The sequence below is a fragment of the Neolamprologus multifasciatus genome, chromosome 7 (genome assembly GCF_963576455.1).
Source record: "Neolamprologus multifasciatus chromosome 7, fNeoMul1.2, whole genome shotgun sequence".
Classification (NCBI taxonomy): domain Eukaryota; kingdom Metazoa; phylum Chordata; class Actinopteri; order Cichliformes; family Cichlidae; genus Neolamprologus; species Neolamprologus multifasciatus.
In genome coordinates this window covers 24,415,968-24,431,538 of record NC_140445.1, presented here as the reverse complement: position 1 = coordinate 24,431,538, position 15,571 = coordinate 24,415,968, and the positions used below count along the sequence as shown (strand labels likewise).

The window sequence follows — 15,571 nt, the reverse complement described above, 5'->3', positions numbered from 1 at the left end:
TGTGTGCAAAGCCATGACTGTAACATTTTTAATACCTCAGTCATGTTGTACCTTTATATTAAAACATCCTTGTTGTGGCAATATTGTCAGATTATGGTTTAGTCTAGCAGAGGAAACTCCAATGAATTGTGCAGATTATGTTTATGTATGTATTATGTTTATGCTTTACAGTACATGCTGCTATTACGCAGTTCTGAAGTACATTTACAGCACACTAACTCAGTCAATACAGTCTCAGATAAGAATTAAGCCACTCTCTAACTCTCTAACCTGTTTTTCTTAGATATGTTATCAACATAATGATAACATCACGCAGACTGAAGAAGGCTAGGAGGCCACTGGACCAGCTTGACTTCCTGGTCATTAATGTGCGTCAGTGTGATAACTCCAAAGGCCGGAGCTCCCTCTACTGGAGGACTCATGACCCTACAGCTGTTTTACAGCTACTGCGTTTATAGTGGTCCCTCGCTATAGCGCGGTTCACCTTTCGCGGCCTCGCTGTTTCGCGGATATTTGGTGCGCAATTTTTCATGCTTTTTCTTTCCTTTTCTTTTCTTATTTTACAGCGCATTGTGTTCTGCGTCCTGATTGGCTGTAGACCACTGTCAATCAATCTCGTGCCGCGTCTCCTGTACAGTACAGAATGCGTTCAGCTTGTCAAATTTACATAAATCTTTGATCGCTAGCAGTGTGACTCTGAAGCGCTGTACTGTGTGTTTGTAAGTTTTCTCCCCAACAAACACAACAATGTCGATGAAACATTTTGCACCGTCAAACCTGCGGGTGTCTTTGGTTTCATTCTATAATACTGGGCTTATTTTTCTACAAAGGTTTGAACTTTGAGAGTGTTTAAACGAGAGAGAAAAGCGTGAAAATGTTCATGTCTGTCTGAGAAAATTGCTTAAGTGTGTAGTGAGGGGTTTTACAGCCTTAAAACATCTATAATAATTGTAAAAAGAATAAAGTTGACTATTTCACCTATCGCAGGTTATTTTTTTTAGAACGTAACTCTCGCGATAAACGAGGGACCACTGTAAAACTGGCTGTCTGTGAACTGTGGTTCAAGATTCTGGCACATCAGGATGCATGAAACTGTTTTAGTTAGTTAGTAAGTTAGTTTAATTGCAGGCTGTGATACAGGATCTTAATGGGGTTCAGTGGGTTCATGCCCCCAAACCCAATTTTTGTATTAATCATTTGTAAACGTGTAAATATGAAATAAATAGCAAGATACCATTAGCAAACTCTTTGTTTATTCTCCCTCAATCAGTTATTTATTTTACTTTATTTCGCGCCCTCTTGCAGAGGCACTTTGCCCCACCACTAGAGGCCCGCACTAGAGAACCACTAACTAAAATACTCTATTGTGTTTTATTGAAGATGGTTAATATTTGTTCTTTTTTTATCCCCATATCTCTAGACGCATTGTATCTTTAGCTAAATGTGACTATAAATCTTTTCAAGTGTGATTAGTGTGACACGAGACATCGTTGAAAGGAGGCACGTGAAGGTTAAGCCTTAAATGTTATCCAGTTGTTGATGATTAAACAGATGCTTGTACACGCAGATTATCAAAGGTCCAAGGTTCAGGAAAATGCTGAGCATATATATATGTGGGACAAAAGTAGAACAGCAGCCAGGAGTGTGTAGTCGAAATCTTGGCTGACAGTTTGGCTCTGTCATGATGGGAAGGTTCACAGCTGTAATAGTTGCCCTTCTGTTTTCATGCATCTCCAGCACATCAGGTAAGTGCACTGTATGATATATTTATAACAACATCCTCAAGAAATGTGCGATCTCTGGTTTTCAATCATGATGTAGTGAGTAGTAAATTTGCAACAACAGTTCTCACAAAAAAGCCTATATATTTTAAATGATACAACTTTACTATAACAAAATAATGTAAAACTGATTAAAATATTTCGTGAATCCATCATAATGTTCAATAATGAGCCAAATCAGCTGAATCAACACTTTAATCCACCAGTTAGAGTGAAATATTTTGTCTTTTCTTTCACACAAAGAAATTCCACACCTGAGCTTCTGTCATTTATTTTGAACAGGACAAACATGTGAAAAGAACTGTGGGAAAAACTTGGACTCCTGTTCATGCCACACTACATGCACATCTCTGGCGAACTGTTGCGCAGACTATAAAGAGTACTGCGTGGATATATCTCCATATTCTGGGTCTGTTTTCGGCGGCACAGATTTTATTATGCTTGATGCAAGTTTCGAAACGGCTTCAGAGATTGAATGCAGGTAAGACATCTGTAGTTCTGTAGAGCTTATAAGTGGACACTGAGCTAACATTTTATTCATGTAAAATAACCGAATCCAATGGACTTTCATGGACAGCTGTGTTATTTATGTTAACATTAAAGAGTTTAAATACAGATCAGAACCCTGCTAATCATTCTTTTATTATGGCAGGTTCAATGGCAACATTAATACGGTGGGATATGTGGATGACGGAGGGACAGGCCATTGTATCTCCCCGCTGTTATATGAAACAGGATGGATTCCTTTTGAGATTTCATCAGACAATGGCACTACATTCACTAGAGCCGGAACTTGGCTTTCAGGTATAATACCCGCTAGACACTCTTATGGGTGTTATTAGAACCCATCATTTTCCATTTGATATGGAGATCACATTAACCATGATTTTTTGTGCTGTTGCAGTTCATACCGGTAAGCTAGATTCTAAGTTCAAGGCGATTCTGGACAACTCAACAAAATGGCAGTACTATGGCACACCTAATGTTGGAGGCACTCTTGAGATGATGTGGAATACCTCTTTAGTAAGAGCAGAAAAGGTCAATATAGAGCTTTGGGGATACAGGGAGACAGGTTGGTGAAATTCTCTATATACACTTTATAGCTCACATGAGTTTGTTGACTGGAGAAATACGTGATTTTAACCACAGTGTTTCTCTGTAGGAGAGCCCTATACAGAGTACTGGCTGGGTGAATGGCAGTATTTATACTCTCTTGCAAAGGATCATCCTAACACTGGCTCCTTCAGCTTTTTGCCCAAACCAGCAGAGAACAGCTTTTCGTCTTGGGAGCTCGGCTCTGTGCGCGTCAGCTCCAGCAGCCATCCTGACGGCATGTGGTACGTGCAAACACTCTCTGTGGTATATAGGCGACTGTTTTAGTGAATAAGGATTTTCATCGTCCAAAGATCAATATTTATTAGCATTTACTATTCCACTGTGTGGCGTATGTGGATAGGTTCCTTTCACCCTCTGTTTCTAAATGTAAAAAAGCCTCTAGTCTTTGGTGTGTGCTTTCTGATATTTCTAAAGTAATGAATACACATATTTTGTTTGATTATACACAAAAGAAATTATACATGGATATAAATTTCACCTCTGCCAAAAGAATGCCCTAAATCCTACAAGTTGAAGCCTGAAAAACATTTAAGTCTAAAAATTTAATTTCTACATGTAATATCTCTTTTACAATTGAGGTATACAAAAAGTTCTGTTGGTTATGCTCAGGAATGTTCAGGCAGCGTGGACCGAGGATCATGCTCTGGCGTGGCATCTGGAGGAGAATTTCAGGAAGGACTCAGCAGGCTGGGCCCTGGAGAAATGTCTGGCATGGGACGAGCTGGAAAATCAGCTGCCCAACTTCCTCAGTGAGATCATAGACTGCCCCTGCATGCTGGCTCAAGCGAGAGCAGACACAGGCAGGTTTCATGTAAGTGAGAGGAGCAGAAAATAAAAACTTGGTTGCACACATTTTTAACAGCAATGCAAAAACTGTACTTTTTAAGTCCAGCTGCTAAGGAAGAAGGGGACAACTACAGACAGTAAAAAGGAAGCACAATGGAGAACGCATGAGAACCTAACAGACAAAACAAAGAACACAGTCAAACTGAGGCTATAAATACACACGAGGTAACAAGCTAAGTGGAAACGGGAGGGAAACTAAACACAGCAAAATACAGTTAAGGTAAATAACAGGCAGGAAGTAAAACTAGAGACAATGCATGGGAAACAAAGTAAAACATGGGAATAAATAGAAACACTGAACACAAATGAACTGAACACTGGACAAAGAGATGAAGAGAGACACTGAAAAAAAAAAAACTCATGCATAGAAGCTGGAACTAAAAAAAGCCTAAAAAATATATTTGGGATTTAGGGGACTGAGAGATCATCAGCAGTTTAGATTTTTAATGCAGAAACTAAACGTGTATAATTACTTCACATGTCTATGATGATTATCAGTAGCTGTTATCGTTTGTAAATGGTCGTTGCTTATCAGTTTAAATTCATGAAGGTCTCTCTTAATTATGAGAACATGAAAGCTGAACATTTCAGATGTTATTGCCTCACAAATAAGGATGTAATAATATAATCAAAATTTTGTATGGTTTTATTGTTCATGGAATAATTAAGCTTCTGGACTGGGTTACAACACCTCTACCCATCATCCACAGCATTTGCTATTTTCAAACAGGAAGCTGATCTCCTACTTCAGGTTGCACAATAGAAAGTTATTCACAAACTGCAACATAACATCTCCATTTTTTCAACAATAAGCCGGACATGGGATATGTTTTCAAAGTTACAGTGAACACGTGATCACAGTGAATTGCACATTTGGCTGCCAGGTCACAGACATTTCATCTTTCTCCTCAGACTGACTATGGGTGTGATATAGAGAAAGGGAGTGTGTGCACCTACCATCCTGGGAGTGTTCACTGTGTGAGGGCTATACAAGCCAGGTGAGTCTTCTGGTTAGAGTGGTGCCCAGAGTTCAAGTATTTTAAACCCCACATATGCATTCGAATTGAGAAAATACGTAGCATATGTGTGGAATAAAGTTTTTTTTCATTTTAAAGTATTTGTTTTAAGTTAAAACAAATCATATAACAAAATAGGGCTCATGTTTTCACTTGTTTATTCTTATATTTGGGCTGATAGTGAGCAGTAGTACACTTTGTACTTTCATTACCATATATCCACTTACTTTCAGGACGCTGCAGTTAAACACCATGCATTACACCAGTTAAGTTTTGATGTAGGTACGAACCATAGCCCATAACCCATAACTATAACTAACTAGCTAAGTGACTAACTATAGTCCTACTCAATAAATACACAATATATTACTGAACACATACCACAAAAGCACCCTCATCTGCAGGCTGCAGAAACTATGCTTTTATTGGACGTCTAAGTTTTGTTGTTTTCGTTTTGTTTTGCTTTATATTTTTAGTTTTTGCAGCTTTGTAACTGTGTTTTTTAGCTTAGTAATATCAGACTAAAATGTACAAACTAGGGCAATACCAAAGTGTAATGATGTGGAACGAAATGCAATAATGGCTATGAAGGAAATTCACTACTGTTCTGGTGTTATTATGATAACCTGTGACGAAGTGAGCACATAGATGTGAGGCTGTGATGGTGTCAAATCAAAAAATCTGCTGTGCTTCCTTCTGTACAATTCAGCTTGTTGAACTGGATGCCAAGAGTCAAAGCTAACCAAGATGATCTCGGTTGCTACCTTAAACTTTAGCAAAATAGTTCTTTCCCCAGCCGCCAAAGTTACGGTGGTGCTTTAAACACAAAGTCAAGGTCGGTTATAGAAATGTTGTCTTGCAAATATTAAGTCTTTGAATAACTAAACATAAATGTATTTAACTGCCCAGATGGCCTATCCAGGGTTTTGAAGATAGTGATAAAGCGACGTGTGTCAGGGGGTCAGTAGGTTTTATTGGCCAGTCAAGGATGATGCTAGCTGGCAGACACATGCGAGTGTGGTTGGACTCATGTCAAAGCCAAAACCAGTGGCGTAAAATGCAAATGCTGTGTAACGACTCAGTGGAAGGAACTCTTCATTTAAACTGTTAAAAGCTTTAAAGGTGGTTTAATGGTCAGAAGGAAATGAGAAATATCTGGACTCGTAATTCTAATTATGTTAATGTAATGAAACACACATGTATATCATCCTCACCAGATACAGTCAGTGTCATGCATTCCGAGAATATAATATTTTCTATAATATCCAGTCTAGACTATGTCTAGTCTTTGTGGCAAAATCTTTATTTATGAACACACGCACACCTCTGTTGTACAGTAGCTTATTTTTGAGGTTACTGTATTGATCAAACATTGCAAACAAACTCCTACTCACTGTCTAACTTGCACTTGGTTTGTTTGAGTTGAGTTTTTGAGTTTTCAACGTTGGATCAGCTTGTGTCGCTCCTATGCTCCTGTCTCATTAATTAGATTAGTGCAAAGTTTATTTCTGTTCCATGGTTACATTTTTAAGATTGCACCTAAAAATACACAAAACGTTTTGTGTGGTCATTATACTGTATGTATTAGAGAAACATACTCTTGCATTTGGATTTATAAATACATATTTAGAAAATTCTCAGAATTTCCTTTTTAGCTTATTATTTATTTACGCATGTAAAAAAAGGCCAACACTAGAAAAAAATTCAGATATGTTAAAAACAGTATCATGCAGTATTATGTTCTTGTTATAAGCTTGTGCTACCCACTAGAATGACTGTGGAGTCTTGTTTAAATTGTTTTTTTTGCCTTTGGCTTTAACAGATCTTACTGACACTGTTTGGGAAATTTATCCACAGTCCCAAGTACGGAGCAGGACAGCAGTGCTGTTACGACAGCACCGGCGCTCAGGTCCTGACAGCAGACTCGATTGGGGGTAGTACTCCAGACCGAGCGCATGACTGGGGTTCACCTCCTTACAAGAAACCTCCTCGAATCCCTGGACTGTCTCACTGGATATACGATGTCCTCAGCTTCTATTACTGCTGCCTCTGGTCTGACAACTGCCATTACTACTTCAAACACCGGCCCTCCAGTGACTGCAGGCGTTACAAGTCCCCCGAGTCAGGTGAGTTAGCCCTGGTAGTACAGCGTGTTTCACAAGATTAGTTTTTAGTGTCTTTATTTTTGTTGTGTGTTTAATATCAGCTGTGGTCTTTGGAGACCCTCACTTCATAACATTTGACGGCACTAGCTACTCCTTCAACGGCAAAGGGGAATACACTTTGGTGACATCAGCGGAAAAACAGCTGACAATCCAAGGCAGAACAGAGCCTGTGACGGGTGAGCCAGTGAACTTTAACACTACCACTGTGAACAATGCTCCACAAATGCTGTCACTGAAGAAAGAAAACTATTACAGCAGTTTATTTACCTGATTATACCACTCTTAGAAACAACCAACGCCACAAAGCTGTCATCTGTTGCTATGAGAGAAGCGTCCTCTGACATCATCGAGGTACGGCTGGTCAGTGGTAACAGTGACCTCGAAGTGCTGCTCAACCAGAAAACGCTCTCATTTACTGAGCAGACCTGGATGGACTTAAATGGTGAGAAACTGATTTATCTTATTCCTCATGATGAAACAAACTGGTTTTATTCGGAACCCTTATTAAAAACTGTATTCACTCCGAACATTTTCTTTGGAAGTGAGTGTACTTGTGGGCTCTCGTACTCTTGTAACATTATGTTTTCTATTGTGCAGCTGATTTTACTTTCAATATCAGTTTGCTAAAAAAACATTTTTACGCTTTCTTCTGTAAAGATTTGAATTCACAGGTTTCACAAGGCGAAATCAAAAAGTTCATACTTGTGTGGAGAAAAAACATCAGCTTCTGTGTTGAAGGCCTTGAGGCCTTGGGTGTACAGCTATAACACTGAGTATTATTAAGAAGGAGCATAAGGTCTAGAGCCTGACCAGGAGCATCTTCCTTATTATTTCAACATGTACAAGTTTGTGAACAGTGAAACTGCTCCCCATCAGTGCTGACCTCTTCTGCAACGTCTTGACATATGAAGGACAACAGCCAGCCCAAATGTCCTCCACTGTGAGGCAAGCCATTGTGGAGATCTGCAAATGTGCAGTGGCTCGCAGTGCATTGAAACAGCATGCCAACACAATATTTGCTCAGTAGCTGTCCTTTAAAACTCATGTGACTCCTGTATGAATTTCACTTTGAAAGGTTGGTGTTTGCATGGAGTGACTTAAATCTAAGAGGCCCAAGGCAACCACCTCAAAAGGGATAACAGCCATATACTTATATCAGGTGCTGTCTTATATGTTATATACAGTGTTGGGTAAGTTACTTTAAAATAGTAACTTAGTTACATTACTAGTTACTTCTATCAAAAGTAACTCAGTTACTTCAAGTTACTCGTTACTTTCAAAGTAACTAGTTACTAGGGAAAGTAACTTTGGTTTTACTCAGAATTCTCTTGTTAATGTGTTGCTTCCATAACTTTGCCAGTCTTCTAGCTTGCTTACTTGCCACAAGTGCACTGTGCCACCTACCAATAGAAAGGAAAAGATAATGTGCATATTTCCACGAGAGAAATCCCACGCCTGGACCGTCATTGACTGCTGCCATGATTCTAGCCTACGTCACAGTGTCGTGTGCGCCTTTTACATCCAACACAAAAACTGCAGTCGTGGTGCTTTCGATTGTACTCAGAACTTGGAAATTCTGCCTTCTGAATAGGAAGATGTAGGTAACACCAGACTGCAGATGAGCTGCATACAGGGCTGGACTGGGACAAAAAATCGGCCCGGGCACTTTGACTAGAGACCGGCCCGCCATTATAGGAAAAATCATAAAGCCTTTGAATGAAAACAAACGCTGTTGTGACAGTGATGTTCACTGTTTTGATGGTATATATGTATCAATCCTTTGTTGTAAGATTCAGATAATTATTTTTTAAAAGCTAGACATTTTAAATGAGAATAAGAAAGAAAAGTATTTCTTTGTGCCCACCTCTCCCTGTTAATGCCCTACCTGGCCCCCCTGGCAAAACTTTGCTAGACCCGCCCCTGCACAGTTACCAGCTGTCAGCTACCTAAAAAAGGATCCTGGGGTTATCTGTCTCTCAGAAACAGTTCATAACTTCCCTTCAACTCATTCATGTCACCTAAAAGGTAAACCTGTTTCTCCATCACCTGTTCAGCTCTGATGATTCAGTAAGGACATCTCCTGGTTTCATCTTCATGTTTCCCTCTCACCACATATCCAAACCATCATGACCAGCAGCTTTTTTGCAGCTGTGGCTCCAGCAAACATCAGCTGATACTAGAAATTAATATTAAATAAATTACAACTGCTGATCAAGCTTAAACGTGCTGCTGTTGTTTAACGCGACATCGGCTGGTTTCCTGTTTCTGCCGCAAAGTAGGCGATAAACAAACAAGAGAGAAAAGCCGATCAGCTGATCATTGATCAGTTTTCATGATTAAAGTAGAAACAGGAGAGGGAGGGGGAGAATGAGAGAAGAAGAGGCAGCTGTGCAGCAAACACAGAATAACTCCAGCTTTGTGTCTTTTTCATTGTAGCTGAATTACGGGACAAACTGTTCCTTTTCGCCTCAATAAGAAACGCGTAATATTTTCTCTGAATACCAGACGGGACGGTTGGCAACTCTAATAACTTATGAACAAAATAAAGTTCAACATCATTAACTTCATAGCACCCACCCAGCTGTATAGAAACTCCGTCATGCTAGCTAGTACGCAGTACGGAAAAAGTCAGAATAACGAAAATAAACTCCACCTAAACTTGGTTTATATCTGACCCAGATAGACTGCAGGTCATAACTTCTTACCTGAAGTTCAGTTCACACTTGGACCGGCGGCCGCCTCGGGTCTCTTTTCCTTCTGCGTCCCCTTTCCCTCATCCACCTGCTGCCTCCACCACTTGTTAATGTTACAGAATCTGTGGAAGCTCCGCGATAGCCACCACACGAAGTAACGAGTAACGACCCTATCTAAATCCTAGTAACGACTAACGCGTTCCTGATTTTGGCATAATAACTAGTTACCGTGCTCGTTACCACAATAATAACATAGTTACTGTAACGCGTTACTTAATAACGCGTTAGTCCCAACACTGGTTATATAAGTAAAGGCTGAGTACTTCTTCCAACACTGCAGAAATCTATAAAGCACTGTTTTAATGGCACAAACTGTCTTTTTTTCTCTCGTAGGTGCATTTCTGTTTTCTCCTACGTCTACAAATGTGACTGTGATGTTTCCCTCTGGAGCCGGGGTGGAAGTCCGACAGAGAGAGGGAACCATGACAACCACTGTGCTCCTGCCAGAGGATTTTAAAGACGACACTCTTGGACTTTTGGGAAAGATGAATGGTGATGCCAAAGATGACCTTGTTTTCAGCAACGGGAGTATTGTGCAGAACTCCAGCAATCCAGAGGAGCTGTTCAGCTTTGGGGCCAGCTGTAAGAAATCGCTAAACCTTTACATCACTAATTTGTGGGAAAACTGCTATTGTTACTTAGTTTTTCTGAAGTAAGAGTAACAGTTGGCAAATCTAAGATTTGAGGTGGTTGAAAGACAGAACAGCACTGGTACAAGGGTAGAGTGGTTTGCATTATCGCCTCACAGAATGGAGTCCTGTGCAGGGTTTCCTCTGGGTACTCCAGTTCCTCCCAAAGATATGCATGTTAACGGGTGAATCTGTCCAAGTGGCACCCATGCTCTCAGCCTGTGACAGCGAGACCTTTCCACTGTGATATCACAATAAACATAAACATAAAACCTGAACATATCTTCCAGGTCTGATAAGTGATCCGTGTCGAAGTGCTTTAAACTTGCCACAAGGGGGCAATAGCTGTGGTTACTACGATACTTCCTGCCCCTGTAGAAGAATGTGGAGATGCAGCTTACTGTCCTGACCGCTGTAAACACTTTCCTGAGAAGTTTATTGACCCAGTCAGTTTTTGTTAGGCAGGAATGTAGAGTGCAATGCTAGCTTTCATGAAAACAGCAGAAAGCTTGGTTAGCAAAGTGCATCGCACATAGACAGATACTGACAAAGTAATATAAAAATAAAACTCTAACATTTCAATCAAGGAAACTGGAACACAGACTTCTTTAACCGTTGGTTAGTGCAGTCAACTAGACACCAACCCTAACGTTTATGTCATTATTTAAAAGAAATTATCCCTGTTGCTTTGATGGCAAAATTAGGCAAAAAGACTAACCTCAAGTGGTCATCCAAGGAACTTCAGTTTTGTGGTAGGTGGTGGTTGGTTTCATTTTTAATCCTCAAAGGATGTCACATGAATTAAATCCATCAGTTTTTTGTGATAATGCTCTCTGTCAGGGGTTGTGTCTGCTTTAATACTAAGAGCATGTTTTTCTATGATATTTGTGGTGGGAAATGAAAGTATAGCTCTGTTTTTGTCTTACAGGGGCAATAGCCAACGAGTCTGCCTTGTTCACCTATGATTCAGAATACTTGTTGGAAACATATTACCATGCCCCCAGACATGACACCAGTTTTATTCCAGTGTTTTTGGTTCCTGAGAGTCCAGATGATCCACTCGCCAATCAGGCAGCAACGATATGCTCCGGAGAAGGCTCTCAATTCTGTAGGTATGAGTGAAAACTTTGATTAGCTTTCTATTATTATAATAACAAACTGAATGTAAGTGTAATGTTTTTATGAAGCATATCTGCTTCAGATATGTCAGTAAATGTTAAACGGTTAAATAAATGTGTGCTAATTTTGCACATAAAGTTTAATTCGGCTACTAACACACTGATGATGTCACACGTACAGTGCATCAATTATATTATCCTCCACTGGGTGTGAAGACTACACATTGACTCTCTGCCACACACAGGAATACATGAGAAATACTGAGTAGCGTTATGGGAAATAATATGGTATATGGCACAACTTGTTAAAAGACATAAAATCTCATTTTCTGATCTTTGCTTGTGTACTGTAGGTATGACATCCTGGTAGGTCGTAGTCCAGGAATCGGAAATGCTACGAGAATGTCTTTCCAGAGTCATGTTTCTCTTGTAGAGGATCTAAAACCAGGTAAAAAGCTTTAAAAATTATCCAAAAGATATTCCATTGATTATTATGTACCACTTGGTATAACATTGTCATACTTTGCAGTATTATCCTGTGGGTGGCTTTCACCACCTGATAATGGGAAAAAGGAGGGAACCACCTACTTACAAGGAGCTAAGGTGCGGCTTTCCTGCAATGAGGGCTACAATCTCAAAGGATCAACAGTGCGACTATGTCAGGCCGACGGCCAGTGGTCTGGAGAGGAGACACGCTGCGTGGCTTCCAGTATGGACACATTATGACATCAATAAATGATGAAATCAATAAATAACAAGATTTTGATCTTCAGAAATCAACAGATGATTGGTGACAAATGTGTCCGTCTTTGAGCAGGATTGTGAAATGCACAAAAATATCATCAAACGACTTTCATACAAGCGTGTCAAATTGGAAAAACAAAGATTGAGCACGAGGATGGATCTGATCAATCATATTACATGGCTAATTCAGTCTCTCTTTTAGACTTCCCAGAATCAGAAAAAAAGAAGAATTGTGTCACTGGAAAAATACCTCAGAAGAAGTAGCAGCACTCTCACCTTTTTTTTTTTTTTTTTTTTTTAATCACGGGCCTCCTTTTCGTTGCTTATTTACTTATTTAGTAGTTACAAACATGCAGTGCAAAGAGATGTTAAGAGACGTGCATCTTCTTACTTCTTCAACTGTAATATATTGCCGGTATTTCTTGTTTGGATTTGTACTATAAACCTTGCGAATAAGCAAAACAAAGCGCAGCTTCAGCGCTCACACTTGCCCTGTAACTTCCCAAGGAAATGTTGAAGGCTTTTAATTGTTACTCATAGGATTAGACATTCAAGATGTGCATTTATCAGCACCCAGTTCAATCAGATAATATGCAGGCAATGACCTAAATTTGATGAAAAACAGAAGTCTTCACAGAAAGGGCAGAATCAAAGAATGGGAAAGATTGTGCATGCATCCCGCTCTCAAAGGAATGAGGACTAAACCGAAAACCTAAATTAACAGCCCAGTTTTTTGCATAGAAAAAGTAAAAGCATCACATCATGATCCTCTTAGAGATACCAGTTGTGCCAGTGCCAAAAATTAAATATCTGCAAGTGATCTTCCACCATATCAGCCATCAGAGGGGAGGGTGATTCTCCTCATCTGTACAGCAGCAGATAGAATTTTCTTTTAGAAGAAAAATAAAAGCTGAGGACGAGCAATAACTCTAGTAACAAAAGAGATTTCACTGAACTCATATAATGCCTGTCAGGAGATTATTTTCTAACCTACAAACTTTCAAGGGCCAAAGGTTTACCAAAGCCATTAGGATTTATTGTCAGGCTGTAGACCTTTCTATTGATAATGACGCATTTGGCCTGCTGATGTTCTTACACGAAAGGTCAGGGTACAGTCAGGATTTCTCATCTGTGACCTGCACATGTCTGTAATAGCAATTTAAAGAATAGTTGCTGAGATGCTTTTGTCTGAACAAAAAAGTAAAAACAACAACAATACAAAAAAGCAAAGTAGAAAAGTGAAAGAAATTTTGGCCAGTCTAGTGTTCAAAATCATCTTTTCATGCACCGTTGCATCATTTTCCATGCAGTTGCTATTTTTTAGATCTTTCCAAGAAGTCTCGTTGCACTTGATGTGTGCTGGAGAGGACAAAAAAACAAACACACAAATATACAAAATCTGTACTGTGGACATGATACCCTCGTATAAGACTTGCACCCTTTTTTTAAAAAACATATAAAGATCATGTTTTCTACTTTGTTTTTCAGCTAAATCAAACTCTGAATCATGTGATTCCTGTTTGATTTTTACACACTTAACAATCAAGTCCCATTTTTTCCCATTTGTCCTGGATAACTTGACTCATTGGGAAAAGAGTCTCATTTAAATCTGTGCCTTCAGGTAATACCGCAGGGATTGTGGCTGGTTCAGTCATCGGAGTGCTGACACTAATTGTGATCATAACAGTAATCGTGCTCCACTCCAGGAAACGTAAAAGGTACAGTAAGATATTACATAATCTTATTAGTGGATGAATAAAGTGATGATATGCACTCATTTTATCAGGATTATGTTATGGTACCTGTTGCTGAGTGAAAGTTGAGTTAACTTTTATTTTGTATCCCTTTCAATTTCAGAAAAGATGAACAGTCAGCAGAAACGGAGAGTCATTAGAGCTTAGGGGAGAATCCACAATGACACACCTATAAATGTAGATTAAACATTAATCTAGCTAAACAGGTAATGGGTAAAACATTAATCTAGAAATGGAAGAGGCTATGTCTATTTATTAACAATGTCCAAGACCAAGTCGACTGCATGTGAACTGTTAATACTATAACTGCTAGCTTCTATATTCTTCCAGCCTCCTGTCTACACTAATAAGATGACTGCTGTTGTCGTGATTCTGACTCCCAGGTATTTCATTGCAAACTTTGGACAGTTTAAACTTTGTCAGTCCTCGGGCGACCAACTCATTGGACCTGGGGCTCCAACAGTTGCTTTGTCTGTTGATTAGCTGCTCCTCTGGGAACAGGTTCCTCTGCACAGTTAATATCTACATACAGTGCAACACATTTAACCTCCCTTTGTGTTGAAAAGTCAAACTGTGTTGCTTTTCTTTTGGGTTTTGTATTGTTTTAATGAAGTGAATACAGCACCCAGTTTATTAGATAAACTGATGAACTTCAGCAAACTGCTCCTTGCCACTGCCTAAACACTCCTCTTATGACAATGTCAAAAAACTAATATAAATATTTGAACTATTGTGTATTTAGAGAAGAAAACGCTGCACTTTCTTGGTTGTGTATTTCTTAAATGTTAATAAATGCTCTTATACAGTTGGCTATTGTGGTGTTTTGTTTGTTTGTTTTTAAACTGTATTAAAATATAATATGAGAAGGTGAATCTTATTCTTGAATCAAACTAACCACAGTTTTTTGGCACACACATATGACTCAGACCCAACATCACATTGTTACTGTGAGTTTCTGAGCCTTTTGCAGTGCTGTACATTTACACTGGTATGGTGAAAACAATATTACAACATGTTAAGAGCAACTAAATCAAAGACGTGGCATCTTAAAGCTCAGGTGTATGCCTAAGAATGATTATATTTAGTCCTGATTGTTTTACTCATACCTATATATGAGTACTAATAATAACTTTCTGTATTTATTCTCAGATGATCCATAAATGTAATGTCAACTTTCCAGTCCTTAAAATGCACTTTAACTGCCCTTTGGGGATAATTTGACTTCTTGCTCTTAAAAGATTTCAGATATTTCCTCATTAATAAATTCATTAGTAAAGTTCCACCTCAGATGCCTGGTTGATTTATGAATCTCAAGCTCGCTTCATTATTTGTTCAGCATATCACCCTTGTTGCCCAGATTCATGTGTGCATGTGAAATTCCTCACAACCACTCCACTGCGTCAGTCTCTCAGTCTGTCGCTTTGTCCTGGCTGTAAACACATCTTTAGTTTGTGGTAAATAACAGTTTGTCCCACATGTTTATCGCGTTATTGTTCTCGATTTGATCTCATCTTTTCAAGTCAATCTTGGGTTCAGAAAGTAACACTGTTGTTTACTGTATTACTCTGAATGTACGTGCTGTTCCCTCACGCAACCCAAGGCTGTCGTTTCTTTGGACAAAGAGCACCAGTATGTGACAAGACTGCAGA

The 15,571-nt window shown here is 39.2% G+C and overlaps 1 protein-coding gene across 1 annotated transcript; it reads left to right on the top strand.

Moving 5' to 3' along the window:
* The first annotated feature begins 15 nt into the window (after positions 1 to 15).
* Positions 16 to 15,397, top strand: LOC146514308 (sushi domain-containing protein 2-like). Its single transcript, XM_085165607.1, has 16 exons — positions 16 to 1,745; positions 2,064 to 2,262; positions 2,434 to 2,585; positions 2,686 to 2,853; positions 2,944 to 3,118; positions 3,507 to 3,708; positions 4,656 to 4,741; positions 6,617 to 6,885; positions 6,966 to 7,100; positions 7,211 to 7,366; positions 10,011 to 10,259; positions 11,235 to 11,418; positions 11,778 to 11,872; positions 11,954 to 12,133; positions 13,790 to 13,886; positions 14,026 to 15,397. Exons 1-16 carry the CDS (start codon positions 1,682 to 1,684, stop codon positions 14,060 to 14,062), a joined length of 2,448 nt encoding a protein of 815 aa, XP_085021733.1. The 5' UTR covers positions 16 to 1,681; the 3' UTR covers positions 14,063 to 15,397.
* Positions 15,398 to 15,571: the final 174 nt, after the last annotated feature.

Excerpts from the sequence above, each read along its gene's own strand:
- LOC146514308 (XM_085165607.1), top strand. The coding sequence starts at position 1,682 with ATGATGGGAAGGTTCACAGCTGTAATAGTTGCCCTTCTGTTTTCATGC. Across the intron at positions 7,101-7,210 it reads CAGAACAGAGCCTGTGACGG|AAACAACCAACGCCACAAAG; the intron begins GTGAGCCAGTGA and ends TACCACTCTTAG. Across the intron at positions 11,873-11,953 it reads TGTAGAGGATCTAAAACCAG|TATTATCCTGTGGGTGGCTT; the intron begins GTAAAAAGCTTT and ends CATACTTTGCAG.